This window comes from Sardina pilchardus, chromosome 8, assembly GCF_963854185.1.
Source record: "Sardina pilchardus chromosome 8, fSarPil1.1, whole genome shotgun sequence".
Classification (NCBI taxonomy): Eukaryota; Metazoa; Chordata; class Actinopteri; order Clupeiformes; family Clupeidae; genus Sardina; species Sardina pilchardus.
Genome location: NC_085001.1, coordinates 18,943,933 through 18,961,393, shown reverse-complemented (window position 1 = coordinate 18,961,393; position 17,461 = coordinate 18,943,933). Strand labels below are relative to the sequence as shown.

At 50.7% G+C, this 17,461-nt stretch overlaps 1 protein-coding gene across 2 annotated transcripts in view; it reads right to left on the bottom strand.

The window, feature by feature from the left end:
• arvcfb (ARVCF delta catenin family member b) overlaps positions 1–17,461 on the bottom strand; it is a 90,905-nt gene that overhangs the window by 66,347 nt on the left and 7,097 nt on the right. For both annotated transcript variants that reach the window (XM_062543081.1, XM_062543082.1), the window contains exon 2: positions 5,063–5,221. In XM_062543081.1, coding sequence (XP_062399065.1) covers positions 5,063–5,221 — 159 coding nt within the window. The remainder of the gene's footprint in view (positions 1–5,062; positions 5,222–17,461) is intronic.

Sequence of the window (17,461 nt, the reverse complement as noted above, 5' to 3'; positions counted from 1 at the left end):
GCTGTCAAAGGTTTTTATAAAACACTGCACTTGTTACGGTCCAACGGTTCTCCTTTTGCGTGACTACTCGTTTATATATAAATTCCCTTTCATGTTGAAAATGAAGGGCTTGTCTGATGTCTAGCTTTTACGAGAGCACTACGGTGTGAACGGCTACCAAACCCTCTAATAACAGGCCAGCGCTACCATGCTACCTTATTAGGGCGTGGCAGTGACATTCATTTGGGCTCAGGAAGGCTCAGACACAGACTGGATCAAGAGGACCAAATAAAGGTTTTCATACCAGGTGTCAGAGCTAGAAGAAGAGTTTCACAAGAGTAAAGTATATGGCTCGAGTGAACTAGTTTGCATGGATTATAAAAGAAAAGCTTTGATGAGAGTTAGCATTTTGGAACATGATTTGGAGGGAAAAAGACCCTCCACTGTAAAAATAGACAGCCTACAGTATTAACCGTGTTATGGGCCTCCGCCTCTCTCTCTCTCTCTCTCTCTCTCTTTTTTGGAGGTTTGGGGTGGAAAAAGAGGCCTGCCACGCCACCACATGACGACTGGCACGCTTCAGACCGGACCAGACTCCCTTCTCTGTAGCGCCTGAACCGCCCGTCCGCCTTCCTTCTTGACTGTGTCGACACCGCACACACGCAACGGTATCCGCCGGCTCTCACTTAACACGCTTTGATCGGTGCCGAGGAGCGAACGCTCTGCACGCACGAGGGAAGGGATGGCGGCGGTGGTGGTGCTGGTGCTACTGCTAGGTCTTTCAACATTTTCCTGCGCAGCACAGGGACTCTGGGGGACTCACCAGCGAGCCTAGAGGAACATCCACCAAAAAAAGAAAAGGAAAGAAAAAAAACTCTCAAGAGGAGCCTCTCGACAGTCGGCACACATCAAGGCATCTGCCGAGAGCAGGTCGCAGAGCTCGTGGAGTCGTGTGGCAGCGGTGGCACGCGTGTGCGTGCGTGTGTGTGTGTGTTTGTGTGTCGAGTGCGGGCACATGCTTTAGGAGCGAGGCACAGGCGTTTGCGTTCGCTCAACTGTCAGACTGTTACGGAGGAGGGTGTTTCAAGGCCAGGCGTCACACTCGAGACTTTACAGTGCAGTAAGGGTTTTTCACGATCGCTGTGGTATTCGTTTTAATAGCCCAGGGCACCACACCAGCTGTGAGTTAGGGTTACTGTTAGCAAGGGGGAGGGAAGGAGGGAGGGGAGGGAGGAAGGGGAGGAGAAGGAGAGGAGGAGGAGGAGGGGAGGAGAGGGAGAGGAGGGGAGGAGGGGGGTTCAAGGCCAAAGCAAAGCAGCGGGCGAGTGAGCGAGCATCTCTTTACTGGCTCTGCCTCGGACGGAGTGGGTGTTGGCGTAGGGGAGGGCGTGGGAATGGGCGTGGTCAGTTGGGAGTCGCCGAGACTGTCGACCAGGCCCACGGGCAGGTAGGTGCGGCGCGTGATCGTTTTGACCATCTTGGTCACCTGTGGTACAAGAAGAAGTGAGCCAGTGGTTGGACGAGGAAGAGGAGGAGGAGGAAGAGCAGAGCAAATGGGAACAAGCACACTGAAGACACACAGCACACAGTGGAAACACAGTGAGATATACAAGTTTGGCTGACCCCCTTATCTTGCGGATACATTCTTACGAGTCGTGTGTGTGTGTGTGTGTGTGTGTGTGTGTGTGTGTGTGTGTGTGTGTGCGCGCTAGCACGGAGTGTGTTCCACCGCACATCAGCTCTCGAATCGCTCACCCTAGTTTTTATTCACAGGCTGTTTTGCATGTAATTGGGCCAACCGCTTTCTCTCCCCCTCCCTCTTGCCTCTGTAGCAATGATTTGTCGAAGCAAAGCAGCCTCAAGAACAGAACTAAGATTTTTCAAAACTTGACCTCATTTAAAAAAAAAAGAAAGAAAGAAAGAAAACAAAACAAAAGAAAAGTCGATTCATCGTTTCAGCAAACATTGTCCCAAGCCTGAAAATGCTAAAGGGAATTGGAAGAGACGCTAAACACACACACACACACACACACACACCAAGCTGGGATGGCGAGATGGACACGAAGCCTCCACTTACCCCGGCACAAGCACAAGGACCTGCACCTGACTCCAGTGCGATTCGTTCGTCAGTTTAGCATTTAGATTGCTACTTATCAGCGGCCCTTCCAAATACACCTATCTGCCAGCTCCATTTACTGCTGTTTCCCTCAGCTGTGACGCGTAATGAGTGTATCTAAACAGACACACACAAGGAGGGAAAACATCCGTGTGTCTCGCTGCTTGCTGGTCGGTTGCGATGGACTAGGCCCCAACTGCTAGTCTTCTGCTTTGGCGTCAAGAAACCAACCCGGAGCAATCCTCTCGGACGCTTAATCCCCAAAACATTTACCATTTATTCAGTCAGTAGACACTTTTATCCAAATGAGGCAAACCTGCATTACCCATTATTTCAGGATTTTTTTCAATAAAAAAAAGATATTCATTCAACATCACCTTGGGCTTCCAACTTTTTTCAAGGGTAAATTCATGCTTTATGCGCTGGTTCAGAGATCTCCTTAATAAACCGAAAACCTTGCCTTTGCCTGTTCTTCAAATGGTGCTCTCCAATGACGTGCAGACAGCTGCTGGTTATAGGAGCACTGTGCTGGGTGCTCCTACAGTATGTGGCTTTCATACAGGAGGCCATCGATCCTTTTACACTTGTTACTACATAGGAGATCACACCTTGTGGACATACTGCATCTGTGAAAAATGTGCTTCATCGGCTCTATAGCCAGTTGCATGCTATAGCCGAGATGTGGTCCTATCTCGTCGCCATGCTAAAGGATTTGAATGGAGATTAATCTCTCTCTTTCCCTCTCAAAACCTCTCGCTGATTGAAAGCGACTTCCAAACAACAGATCGACTCAGTCTCCCGAGAGCTCTGACTGTGTCCTCCAGCAGAAACAGACACGTGCTATCTGCCTTCCCTCTATTCATTTCATGCTCTTATAGCTTCCCTCCCTCTCCCTCTATTGCTGCACACAACAAATAGAGACACTAAACATGGCTGAAAGTACATTCACTATGCCTGGGCAAGGTGTGTGCGTGTTCTGGGAACAGGGGGAACACAAACAAATAAAGATGCTAAACAGATCTGATCATACATTCACTGTTCCTGGGTGTTCTGGGAACACAGGGAACACGGAGAGAATTTCAATGGAGGCCACAGCAGTTGGAAAGTGATTGCAAAGTCCCCCCCCCAACCCCCGACTCTGCGGCCATCTTGTAACTCACTTTGGGCAGCAAATGGGCAGCTATTTTCCTATTCAAGTAAATGGGAATGGGAAGTCATACAGGAAGGGGTTGGTGCTGTGTCTGAGCTGAGTGCTGTGTCTCCTCAAGAGAAAGTCTCTGGTGATTGTATGGCCTTGCTTGACCTAGCCTATCCTAGCCTAGCCTAGCCTCGATTTCCGTTCGTCCCTGACACAAGCGGTCTCTGGGTGAGGTGATCGGCTGAATCGTGTTGACACAGGCTGGCGCTCAGCAGGGGTGGGAATGGGTGGAGGGTGGAGGCGCTCTGTTGTGACAGACTGGAGACATGGGAAGCTGTGCACACAGGGTGGAGTGGAGCTGCTCGCGGGGTGGGGGCTGGATGGGGACAGCCGGAATGGTGAGTGACGGCAACACGGCTTCAAACTCACCTTGGCGTTAGCGGGAAAATCCTTTATTTTTGCCCCACCCCACCCAAGACACAATAAAACAAAGGTAACGTGAAATCAAGAGAGGGTCTCTACACACTGACACGCACACAGGGACACATTCTAAGATATCCGTGGGTGACAATCTAGACCTACAACCACTGATGGAAATGCATAATAATAATTAATTTTAAAAAAAACTGTCCCTATGACATTAACCTTCTAGCATTTGAACTCAACGTCCATAAATGACATGCAATTGTATCATTTTTGGAAAATGACACCACATATTGGACAGGGTTGATGGACAGTTTAATCTAACACAGGCTTTCTGATATAATTGGATTTGGAATAGAAATTCATGATTGTGCCAGAATTTTGAAAACTTTATGAAGGAACGGTAAATTAGGTCTTGAGTTTTTACAGATCCCCTTCATTTCAACTGCTGGCAAGGCTTTAGGACATTCTCCAGATATTATTCAAATGTTTTAGAGTCTAAAAAGCCTTAGAATGTGGTGTTTTAGCGTAATCTAAATATCTCAGCCTTAACAAAAACTGACCTGCAGTTGAACCAATTTGGAGAGTGAACCTACTCAACCTCAGTGGCACGCTCACATTTCAGCTGTGGTCGGCCCTGGAACTTTCTAGAACTGTTTGGCCTTTCACAATTGCACTGTCATCAGCGGTGAGAGTGTGTGTGTGAGTGAGTGAGTGAGTGAGTGATACGCATTCCCGTCCCTCGTCGTGCCAACTCACTTTCAGGAAGCCCCTGAGTCAGCACTGTGTCCTAGGTGACCTCCCTCATCACCATTCACGCCACCAACCGCCCATTCTCCACCCGCTAATCCAGCCATCCACAACAAACACACACACACACACACACACACACACACGCACGCGCGCGCCTCTCAACTCCTGCAAACTTTTCCCCTCCACACAGAAACAGTTCGAGACTCGCCGAGCACTGCTAATGAAGATATTAATATTTCATCTCATCAGTGCCCTCCTGCTGTCTGATAAGTATGCATAATATATCGGCCGCCTACATTGGGATGCTGGGACGACATTAAAAATCAGATTAACGCTATTATTGCCATTATTAACTCCCCTTGCATCCTTCTCCAATATCCATGTCTGTGAGGGCATCAGGTGGGTTCATCTTTGATCAACAAAGGGCTTGATTTCTGCATATCATTACTATTTCACTGATATCTGATATGGTCCGTGATTAAATAATGCAATAACAACCCCTGGTGGGATCGTTGGACCGGCGGCCTGTGATAAATTCAAGGATCGTGATCACAAGAGACGTATCGTCTGCTTAAGATGTGAAACACGTGTCCGTGACAACTCTCCGTTATGGGGTGGAGGTGAGGAGGGGCGAGGGGGGAGCGGGCGCCTACCTTGGTCTCTGTGCGGCGCGTGGTTCCGTCCTCGGAGGTGACCACGGACACGTGGGAGGTGGGCGTGCCCGGGTCCTCCTCGATGGTGACCGTCTCCTCCACCATCTCCTGCGGCTCCTGCATCATGGCCAGAGACGTCTGGTTACTGGGGCTCTGCTCCTGCAGACAGAGAGACAGAGAGAGGGAGAGAGAGAGAGAGAGAGAGAGAGGTTAAGGGGGTGATTGGGAGCAGTGCTGTGGGATATGAGAACCGCAGTGGTGAAGCAGCGAGGCATACTGGAGCAGAGGGAGAGGGAGAGGGAGGGCAGACGTTCAGACGTGGCGAGGCAAACACAGCAGCCGAAGCACATTCATATATTATTCACCGCCGGTGATTGATGAACGGCGGCCAAGGTGGCTGGAAACTAAACGGCTCCCCAAGCTCGGTCAGCGCCCCAACCTGACCCGGCGTGCGTGACTGAGGGTGAGGGACCGCGGCACGTCTGTCATCCTCAACGCACAACATCCGGCTAAAGACTCAGCCGGACGACACAACGGCTGTGCTGACCCCCCCACCCCCCACCCCACTCCCCAGACCCGTCTTTGATTGGAGGTAAAAGGAAGTGTGGGCATTCTGGGATGTGGATAATAAACAACAACAGCAACAAAACAAATTAGAGCGGACAGAAAACAAACAGTACAAAGTCCAGCGCTATCCTGCCATTTTGTGCCAGGGAGTGTTTTTGCGGTGACAAAGCCAGCTATGGCACCACTGGCACGCGATAGGACGATGCCAGGAAGGGCTGTGGCTCAGTTTTCTCTGCACACTCCCCGCCTACACACACACACACACACACACACACACACACACACACACACACACACACACACACACACACACACACACACACACACACACACACACACACACACACTTCCATCCGCCTTTGAGTGCGCTAACAAGCTGGCTCCTCCTCATCGATTAGGCAGTTGGGGACTTCAAAGTCTCAGCGAGGGCTGATTGATCTGTTGCCCGTCTTGCTGATCACTCGCTTCGCAATCGCTTTCATGTTCTTCGTCATCTTCTTCTGGAGCGTCTGGGCCAGCCGTGGACCACATCCGAACTCTCCGCGGAGGGCACAAAGTTAGACGAAACTTTTCGGCTCTTCCACTTTGGCCAAAGCTTTGCTAAATTATAGTTTTAATTGGAAGTGTTAAGTAATTTTCTGCTGTGCCATGTGTCAGCTTTCCATTACTGAAACTAATGACTGAGAAAACTACTGGATGGTAAAGTGCCTTCACCACAATTGACTAAACTGACATTTTGAAGAACGGGAAAAAAAACTATCAATCTTACGAAGTCACCTTTGGTTAATTACAGACTATCTTTCCTGAGGAAAGATAGAAAGAATTTATTCAACAATAGAGCACTTTCCTTAGCCCATTTTTAAAAGAAACCCTTCCAATGACTTCTTCTAGAGGATTGAAGAGCCTTTTCATTAGCGAGAGTTCAGCGCGCGGGGACATCCTACTGTGACGCCTGAAAACATCTTAAATTCAGCCCATTTGTCAGCCCCTCTGCTAACGACGACACAGTCGAGAAGTCACCCTACTCTGGGCATAATATCCCCAAGTTAAGCAGGCTCCGCTAAGACAGAAAAAAGGTGCTGTCTGCGTCCTTTAAAAAGTTAGAATTACTACGAAGTTTATTAGTTGGAAGTAATTAGTTAGAAGTTAGTAAGAATAAGTTACTGAAGAAACCTGTCTCTACTGCTGCTCACTGAAGCCTGGCTCTCTAGGGTTCAAAAGAACACGTTAAGAAGGAGCCTTTCTCACAGGAGTGTAAATTCAGGAGGTTCTCTGCTTGAATGGCCAGACGCATCTGATCCAAAGGACCTGGCGAGTTCGCTACGCTCATCCCTCCGCTATGCGAACACAGGGCCTTGTCAGTTCGAATCTCACGCCACCCTGGAGAAACCTCCCCGACTCGCACAATCCTGCCGTGGCTGGCGGCCAGAGAAGCTCTAATTCCTGGCAGGGTTTGTGAGACATCGGTGGGCATCACCAAAATGAGACTTTCAAATAAGGGTGGCCTCGCTGTCTGGCTGAGTCACACCAACAGTGTTTCTCTTTAGCGTCCACCCTCTCGGCAGGCCACTCGGGCCTCGGACATGGATACATAAATGGATACAGCTGGCTCCTGGGAGGAGTGGACCTGGCTACATTATTGAAACGCTCAGCTAACGTGAAGCTAACGACAGGTGGAAAGAGGGACACTTTTATGCCGGAGTCAAGGCCCAGTGAGTTCACAGCCCCACTGCTTTTAGTGCCTTGACACGTACATGTAAGGTGTCCAACTGGAAAATTGTTCATTATGTAAGCGCATATTTTCTGGCTCAGCAGTTCCAATTTGGCTTCAATTACTCAACCGTCAGAATGCAAATCTAATCAACCCAATCCCCAGTGTTTGCAATCACTGATACTGCAATCCATAAAAACACAGCACTGAAAAAATTAAAAACATTCCTCCCTCATGCCTAAAACATTCCTTCACAGAACACTCCAATGGATGCCTGTGAGGAGGCACTGTATTTGTAGCGAGCCTTCGGGTCAAAGGCCAACACTCTGGTCAACACTTGAACTCCAGGCCAGTGGGTTTCCGAGAGGGCGCATAACTGGACGAGGTGCCGGAGGTCAAACGCAGGTCAGCACACCCAAACCTGATGGGTCAGAGGAGTCGCTAAAAGGTACACTTACCCATGCGCATATTTGTGCCAAGGTCCAGGGTTGCCGTGGGGAACAAAAATGCCAGAGCGTGAGTCCGAAAGACCTTTAGCCGTACACAAGACAATGTGAAATAGTTGCACGCTTACCGAACTGTGGGAAGGTCAAGCGACTGCCACTCAAGCTGCCCATATTGCTTTTTTTTGCTTTTAGCACTGGACGACAGAAACTTTTTCAGTCGTCCAGTGCAAAAACAGTCTTTTAGCAGAAAGAAAAACAAAAGTAATCGCTCCAATCGGTTTGACAGTGAAGGATACAGCCACAAGGCAGGTCACGGGCTGGTTACAACCACCACTGAATTCCAAGGAGTCTATATGGAGGATCACACTCACCACATAGTGTACAGGCTATCCCCCCACACACACACACACACCCCTATATATGGAGCTTTCAGCTTCTAATATTTCATACAGACGATGGACTGGTGAACCTGTAGGGAATAGATGTGTGCGTGTATACAAACGTGGATCTACATATACGCATGAGTGAGGGTACACCAGTACATTAGTGTGGGGGTGTCTGTAAACATGTGGGAGGGTGGTCACATGTGTGCATGTGTGTGTGCGTGTGTGTGTGTGTGTGTGTGTGTGTTTGTGTATAACCAATATGGCCTCTCCTCTCCTCTCCCTGTCAAAAAGCCCTCACTTCAGCAGACAGCCCAGGTATTTGTGCTCATGAAGTTCACAAGTTTCTTTTTTCTCTCTCGTATTCCACTTGCAGGCTTCGCCCTTGTGTTCCAGAGTGTTTTCTCTCTCTCTCTCCCTCTCTGTTCCCCCCTGCTCCCTGTTTGTCAGTGTGGGGCCTCCGGCTTTGGCTGACAGGATTCATAAGTGCCTGCCAGACGTCTCGCAGCTCCATTAAGATGGTACTGTGAAATCGGAGTGTTCGGTCCCAAGAATTCACTCGTCAGCGCCGTAACCTTGGCAACTCAGGAAAAACGCCACCAGTTAACAGCCTCTCTTGAGCGCCCGTGAACTTCCTTCGCACGTCGGGGGGGCGAGAACCCAACCACCACTTCTGGGTGTTGTTGTCTTTGGAATTATTCATAACACTAAATAAGTCAATAAACAAATAATAAATAAATAAACATGCTCAATATTACACTATCTTTTTTTTTCCCCCCTCTTGCGCTCCATCGCAAATCCCATTCAGAGGCGTATTATGAGGAAGGCGACTTCGCCATGTGCGCTGAGTGCAGACGCGCCGAGTTCATTTCACACATTTTTGCGGCGGCAGCGACGCCGGGCTGCGGCGTGTGAGAGCAGTGGGGTATACTACGAATCTCGTTGAACATAACCAGGTTTTCTTTGGATAACCTGGATTGCTAAAAACGAAAGTCGCAATCAGAGTTGAGTGGTACTACGAAACTCACTCAAGGATGAATTTATCAAACTAGGCTTTCAGCTCAGATCTGTGCGCGTTCTCGTGGTTGGGGTGACTTTGACCAATCGGGAAACGTGGAGACGCACAAGACAGCCTAGGTTAACCAACGATTACTTCCGCATTTATGAGCGGCAGAGAAATCTAGGGTGGTCTTTTTTAGTGTCTAACCCATAACATCAAAAAATCGATGGTCATCAAATATTGCATGGTATGCACGTCCATAGTAGTGACATATTTGCACGCGCAACATAGTTAAAAGCGCCTTCGAGATTCAAAATGTTTGCAGAGGCGGGGCTGAACCTGTTCGAAGTTTGACAGATTAGCACATGTGAGATAACTTCGTTTTTCAAGATAATGGATTGGTTAGAATTGGTCAGAGGGCGGTGATTTTTCCCGATTTGAGCTATAACTAAGCACATAACCTGCTCCCGACCAGGTTTGGTTGCGAGCATAAGATACCATGGTGATACAGCGACGCTAAAACAAATCCACTTTCGTATGACAGCATACCCTGGCTTTGAGCGCAACATACCTCGCTAACCCACTAATCGAGATTCGTAGTATACCCCATAGGAGAGTAAAAAAAAAACCGAGGTGAGCGGAGGGAGAGACGCGGAGGGCTAGTATGTAGATAAGGCCCCGCCGTGTCCTCGTCTCCTCTCGGCACCGTTCAAACACAGCGTCGACGTCTCCTGGCGGCGCGGTTCAAACGGGGCCCCTCGGCCCACACGGGAGGCCTAGCTCGCTCGGCGCGGGAAGGAGTGGAGCTGCTGCCGGTGCACCGGGAGGAAACGGAGGAGCGAGAGAGAGGCTGCTGCTGCTGTGTGGCTGCTGTGGCTGCTGCTATTGCTGCTGTTGATGCTACAGCAGCCCTCAGCTTCTAAAGCTTGTTTGATGTCCTGAAAACTGGAGCAGAACCACACACACAGACACACACACAGACACACACACACACACACACACACACACACACACACACACACACACACAGGCAGGCAACAGCAAGCCACCCACGGCAAACACACACCATCGGCTGCACACAGCTAGCCCCCCCACCTCGCCCATGGGCAATAAGACAATGGCATCGCCATCACACGGCCCATCACAGCGTCAACACAAAGCCCTCCAACGCCACCCACCATCGCTGGCAGCCATCCATACACTAACCGCACCAACAACAAAAAAAAGTGTTGACAACAACACGCTTCAGTCAGTAAATACAAATATGTCAACAACGGCTGGTTTACCCCAACGCGGAATGGCATGCAGCGCGACAAGAGAGACAACGAAAGTGAACGCGCAAATATTTACGGGAAAAAGGGGGAGAGGACATTAAGCAGAATAAATAGCGGTTTGACAAATGCTGGCATTAGCGTCCGCGCTAGCGCGACAGACCCGCGAGTGATTGCTTTTTTGGATGCGCACATCTCGTAAATACCTCGCCTCGCCACTGTTCTCGGAGCTACAGCGAGGGATCTCGCTGGGGCCCGAGCAGCTGTCGAAAGGGGAGGCTTTCCAAAAACCGTCTTCCAGGAGAGACCGGGTTTTGTGGAAGGAGGAAATCTGTGGAGGATTTGTCACCGTTCCCAGTTTATGCCAATCTAGATCTCCTCTCCATCACCTGGGCTTCTGCCTCATCTCTCGCTCTCTCTCTCTCTCTCTCTCTCTCTCTCTCTCTCTCTCTCTCTCTCTCTCTCTCTCTCTACCTCCCTCCCTCCCTCCCTCCCTCCCTTCCTTTCTCTAAGACAGGCGCTGTGTTCTGCTCAGAGCTCTAACAGGATTTGAGCCAGGAGCAGAGCCAGCAATCATTACAGGGCTCTTACACAATTAATCCCCTCCGCAAAGAGCGTTTGGGTAACCTTGGGTCGCCCAATTTCCCATCATGCCTTCTGTTCCACCGGCTGCCCTCGTGGCATCCATCAATTTGGAGCGAGTCAGGCGGACGGGTGGGGGGGTGCGGGCGATCTGAGGTGAGTCGTGTATCGAGTCGCCCTCATTTCAGTAAACAAACAGACAAACAAACAAATAAATAAACAAACAAGGAAACAAACATGCAAATTCTCCGAGGGGTAGGGATTGTGGAGCAAGCCACCTTTAGTAGCAGAGAAGAGTGGGATGGGAGGTTTATGGGAGGTCTACAGAGGATGTCACTGGGAGGAAGTGAAACCAGAGGAGCCTCGCAAAATGTGCGGGCAGTGGCCCAGCGCGACACGCTTCTCCCGGCCAGACAGACGCTGCCGGACACCATATCCGAACTCTGGGCCAAGAGGGGGGCTCGATTTCAGCTGGACCGTGGCCCCCTGGCTGCCACCCACTCAGCCCCAATGCGCAAGACAGGACAGGCAGGCAGGCCGAGGTGGTGGTGATTGTGGTGGTGGTGGTGGTGGTGGTGCGATCTGGCTACCCAGACAGGGGGCATCACGTGACAGTCCACCGCACCAGGGACCGTCACCTCTAGAAGCCAGACCCAAAGCCATGAGTGGCCAGGCCAGCATGGGCCAGTGGGCAGAGAATGCAGAGGGGATGAAGGGGGAGAGATTGAAGTAAAGTTAAAAGACCAAAAAAAAAAAGAGAAAAACCTCGGACAAAGCAACAAAGCATTATGGGATGTCTAATCTCCCCAGGCTCGCTGTGTGATCACCAGCCAAATCATCTGAGCTCTCTCATCTCCTTCATGCATGGAGAGCTCATTTCACCAGCGCCCATCTCTTCTCCTGCAACCACCATCACTCTCTCTCTCTCTCTCTCTATACCTCTCTCTCTCTCCCTTTCTCTCCAACCCTCTCTCACTCTCTACCTCTCTCTCTTTCCCTATCCCTCTCATCTCTCTCTGTCTCTAACGTAGCGGTCTCCAAGAAGCCTCTCTCTCTCTCTCTGATGCCATCCCTGACCCCCCCCCCCCCCCCCCCCCTTTTGTTCCTTTGTTTTTAGAGGCCCACATTCTGGCCAGCTAGGGAGAGAGAATGACAGACAGAAAAGGGGGCGGTGGGTGGATCCAACGGTTGACTGAGCACAAGGCCAGCCGTGGTGTTGGAAAGACACTGAGAGCAAACAAGCAGATTAGCATCTAACGTCATGTTCAACGGCAAGGTGGCTGCTCCACAATCTGAATGATTAAAAAAAAAAAAAGAAATGAAACCCCCTCGCCCCTGAAAAGCTGCTTACGCTTTGGCTTTCGTGACCACAAACACGGTAGGTTTCACGGTGTGCCGCAGTCTTTAAACAACACCATCAGAACATGTTTAGTCACGGTCATGGCAACTTCCACAACCGCCCCCCCTCCCCACACACACACACACACACACACACCCCCCATAACCCACCACCCCCAACTTAATGAGCTGAAAAATATTTTTGAAACAGTCGTTCCCAGCATATGGAACGAATTATGTAGTGCATCGCGGCATTCACACACTCCCACTCACCCCAGTCCCCAAACCCCCCTTCCAACCCCCCACACCCCCACCTCACCCCACTCACATTCCCCAAACACTGCACTGCAGGGCTGGGGAGTCATGGAGCCAGGGCCATGCCTCCAGAAAGACACTGTGCTCGCTCCTCCCGCTATAACGGCTAACTCGCTCGCTCTGCAGTGATGCGCACGGAGAGCCGTCACTCTGGAATGCAGCGGCGGGGCTGTCGGGCTCGGGCGGTCCGGAACCAACATGGAGGAGGAAAATTAGTACTCAGTCTCGCTCGGGGCCCGGGGCCCCTGACGTCCAACCGCAGAGAGGAGAGAGAGAAAGAGAGAAGGAGAGAGAGAGAAGGAGAGAGAGAGACAGAGAGAGAGAGGAAATAGAAGGAGAGAGGGAGACGAAGACAGAGAGAGAGAGAGAAGGAGAGAGAGAGAGAAGGAGAGAGAGAGAGACAGAGAGAGAGAGGAAAGAGAAGGACAGAGAGAGAGAGAGAGAAGGAGAGAGAGAGAGAGAGACAGCAGACCACAGCAGAAGAATCTGCTCACATCAGATTCATTTCCACTCAAACAATAGATGAGGGGAATGGGAAGTTGCGGGGGGCGGAGGGTGTGGGGGGGGCTCATAGCCGGGTTATTTGTTTGCTTTAGGGGTGCGGGGGAAGAGAAGGGAAAGAGGAATTCGCCACTGGAGAGAGATTAGTGGCAGCAGTAAGCGAAGGGAGGGACTCTATGCGTACGTGGAGTGTCTGTCTGTTGGTGTGTGTGTGTGTGTGTGTGTGTGTGTGTGTTTGAGAGAGCCAGGATTGTGTGAGAGGGTGTGAATATTGTTCATGGAGTGTGTGAGTGTAAATGTGTATGTGTGTGTGTGTGTGTTTGGGAGAGAGAGAACTGTGTGGCTGTATATGTAAGTATATGTATACAATCCTAAAATAGGCATGATAAAATGTACATCCTATTTATGTATGAGCGAGCACGAATGTTTGTAAGGTAATTTGTACAATAGCATGTGGAACAAAGGGAAGGATTATTTATCGGTGTACATAGAGATGTGTATGTGTGATTGTATTTGTGTGTGTGGCTCATTGTGTCAGTGTGTGTGTGCAACTGGGTGTGTGTCTGGCCGTTATGCAGGGGTGTGTGAGTGTAACTCTAGCTCTTCAGCAGGTGTGTTTTTGTGCGCTGTGTGTCTCTCTTTCTAGCCCATTCTGTGTGTATGTGTGTGTGTGGGGGGGTGTTTTTGTTTCTGAACCATTTTGAGGACTGTGTGTGTGTGTGTGTGTGTGTGTGTGTGTGTTTGGCAGTGTGTCAGTAGGGCTCTCTCAGGGGAGTGAGAGTGAGTGAGTGAGGAGAAGCCTCTGCCAGCGACTCAGTTCATGTGAGGTCTGAGAGAGGACAGCCTGCACAGGACCACGTGGAGCCCCGCAGAGAGCCAGCTTTGTGTGTGTGTGTGTGTGTGTGTGAGTGTGTGTGTGTGTGTGTGTGTGTGTGTGTGTGTGTGTGAGACACACAGACAAACAGACAGGGAGTGTGAGCATGTGTTTGTATATGTAAGACGGCTCGAGGGCTCTGACTGCGAGGCGATAATATGGTGCTAATGGACTAACAGACTGTACATCATATTCAAACAACAGGAACAGTTTTCTGGTCCTTAACCAGCCATCTAACTTCCAAAAGTCCTCACAGACGTCATAACAGTTGCCACTGATAAATAGCACGCTGACTAACTCATATTTTCAGTGATGTTTTGCTATGGAAACCCCCCCCCCCCCCCATCACAGTGCTGTGGAGAGACAAAGAATAAACTTTCTTTTTGCGTGCATATTATGTGTGTGTGCGTGTGTGTGCGTGTGACGTGTGCATGTGTGTGTGTGTGTGTGTGCACTGGACATACTGTATATGCATGTCTGCTGACACTACCTCGGCATCCAGCCCTCCTCCCTCCATCCCACTCTCAGCTGCCGAGGGGGCATATCTCGTGTCCCATATCCCGGGGTCCTGCGGCACGAGAGGGGCTGCTGGAAAGGCGACACCGGCCAGCCGCTACAAGCGGAGGGGGATAGCAGGCCGCCCCGACCTCCCCAGGGGACTCTCCACGTATGCATTTAAAGTCCCCCGAGGAGCCGGCTCACTTACAGCCAGGCCAAAATGTCAGCAGAGCCATAACCATGCCATCGCAGTCAGAGTGTGTGTGTGTGTGTGTGTGTGTGTGTGTGTGTGTGTGTGCGTTTGTGTGTATGTGTATGTGTGTGTGTGTGTGTGTATGTGTGGGCGTATGTGTGTGTGCGTATGTGTGTGTGTGTGTGTGTGTGAGTTCTCCAATGCGCACCCCGTTAAAGCGGATTAAACGGCGAGGGGAGTTTATGTGCGCACGTTAGCGATATAAAGCGTGAAGCCGTGCCGGCCACACAGGGCAGCGCTCGGCCCGAGACGTGGCCGCCGAACAGCGGTCATGGAAACATCGGCCGATTTATGACTGGCCGTAAAATGGACAGAAAGATAAAAGGAAGAGAGATGGGGGGAGAGAGAGAGAGAGAGAGAGAGAGAGAATGAAGGAGCGAGTGAGTGAAAGAATGAGAATCACAACCTCATAACATGAGCACACTGCGCAGGATAAATCTATGTGAAACGTTCGGCTTCTGCCCAGTGGCTAAATTTACGAGACGAGAGCACCGTCGGCCTGGCCAACACACGCACTCGACAGCGTGCCCCGAAAAAGAATGAAATAAATAAGTAGGTAAGTAACTGTGTAAGTAACAGCATCTATAAATACCGCTCTGTTGCATGCATGAGGCTTTCACAATGGCAGACAGTGTCTGATTCCAGCGCAGGACACGCGAGGGGAGTGTGTTTTAAGAGCACAGTACAGAGTCCGCTGCTTCATAAAGCGGCCTATAAAGGCAGCATGCAGTCCCATGTTCTTCCATGGGTTCACCCAGTGTGGCCCCGTGCGCTCTGCCATACATCACGTGTGTGTAGTGTGTGTGTGTGTAGTGTGTGTGGTGTGTATGTGTGTGTGTGTGTGTGTGTGTGTGGTGTGTGTGTGTGTGTGTGTAGTGAGTGTGTGTAGAATGGATGCGGAGGAGAACTTCAACGCTTCCATCTGTGCGCCCCAGACTTTCACACGGCAGCAGAGAAAAACAAGAAAGCGAGAGAAAAAAAAAAAAAAACTAGATGAGCGGAGCGGAGCGTAGCACGGCTCCCCCAAAATGAAGTCCAGACACGGTGATCCAGCGCAAATCCCGACAATCCGCGCAGATGGTGTGGGAAGGAGAGCGCTCTGTCGGAGCGCTTACGCCACTCAGGCGAAAGCCCCGGCTGCTGTCGGTGTGCGCACTCTGCACCGGGAGCCTTCCCAGAAAATATGTTCTGTTGAGGCTCGACTCGACCGCTGTTATTCCACGCCGTCCGTTCTCACGGCTGTTTTTCTACCTCAAACCCCCCCCCCCCCCACACACACACACACACACACACACCCCACACACACCCATCCACCCCCCCCCCCCCCACACACACACACACACACACCCCACACACTCCCACACACACACACCGTGGTCCAGCATAACACTCTGCCCACTGCCCTATCGGTCACCACATCTCTATACATCCATCAACAGCTATCATTTAATTTACACCGAACAAGCAAAACAACATCCAAACCCAATTCTCCCCATGGACTCTATATAATTGCAATTATAATGCAGAGGGCTAGTCGAGCGCTACAGTACAGTACATGCCCAGGCAGGAGATCCAGAGGAGGGGGGAGGAGGGTGGAGGAGGAGGGTGGAGGAGGAGGGTGGAGGAGGTGGAGGAGGGCCCCCAGCACATACCCAGTACTGCTGGCAGAGCCGTCAGCCTTTTCAGCAGGAGCGGCAGGGCAGTGTGACACTGATGAAAGGCAGATTGGATTTTGATTTAGGGGATATTGCTTCTTAATTGGCTGTTTAGATTTTTAATCATAGATAAATGGCACCAAACAAAGGGGGCTGCTTAGTAAAGAAACCAGCAGGGGTGCGCCGACACACACACACACACCCAAATACACACAAACACACACACACACACACACCCATATACAAGGCTGCTACATTCAAGCACAGTAGGACACTCATTACGTAAGATCACAGAGAATGTGCTAGTAGTGAATGCGTTTGTGTGAGTGTGGATGTGTGTGTGTGTGTGTGTGTGTGTGTGTGTAGATACATGAATATACATGTGAAAATATGTGTGTAGGAATACCAGCACGGCACTCTCAAGGCAACACTCCCAATTGAAGTCGGACACCAACTGCTTTGAGAGTGACAATCTCTACAGCGGAGCACTCTGCACGGTGGCACACATAAACACGTCGCAGGCCCTGGCTCCATACAAACCGCACCATCCGCACAGCACAGACACTGGCCATATCAATTAGACACGGGCCCCTTCTCAACCTCTCTCCTCTCTCCTCGGTCCTCCAGGCTCGTTTCCCACTGATCTATAACTAACGCTGGATAGACTATCCCATTGTTGCCGCCCCATCATTCTTTGTCTAGATCAGTGGGAACGAGGACCGAGGAAGGAAGGGAGGATAAATAAAAAGACGAATGAGAGGCACCCGCAGAAGGGTCTCCGCACAGGGGCAAAACCACTGCAGCAAAGTGAACTTGAGACTCAAGAGCCATGGCACTGGCTGTGAGTGTGATGGGCATGGTGTGCGGTGGGTACACGGGCACCGTAGCACACGGCTGAATGTGTAAGCGTCTAATAGAGTCGGCATGGTGGGGGTCCAGGCGGCTCCAGTTGCGCAGGCGGCAGTCTGGCTGATTGAGACTGAGCGCTTTTTACTCTGAGCTCCT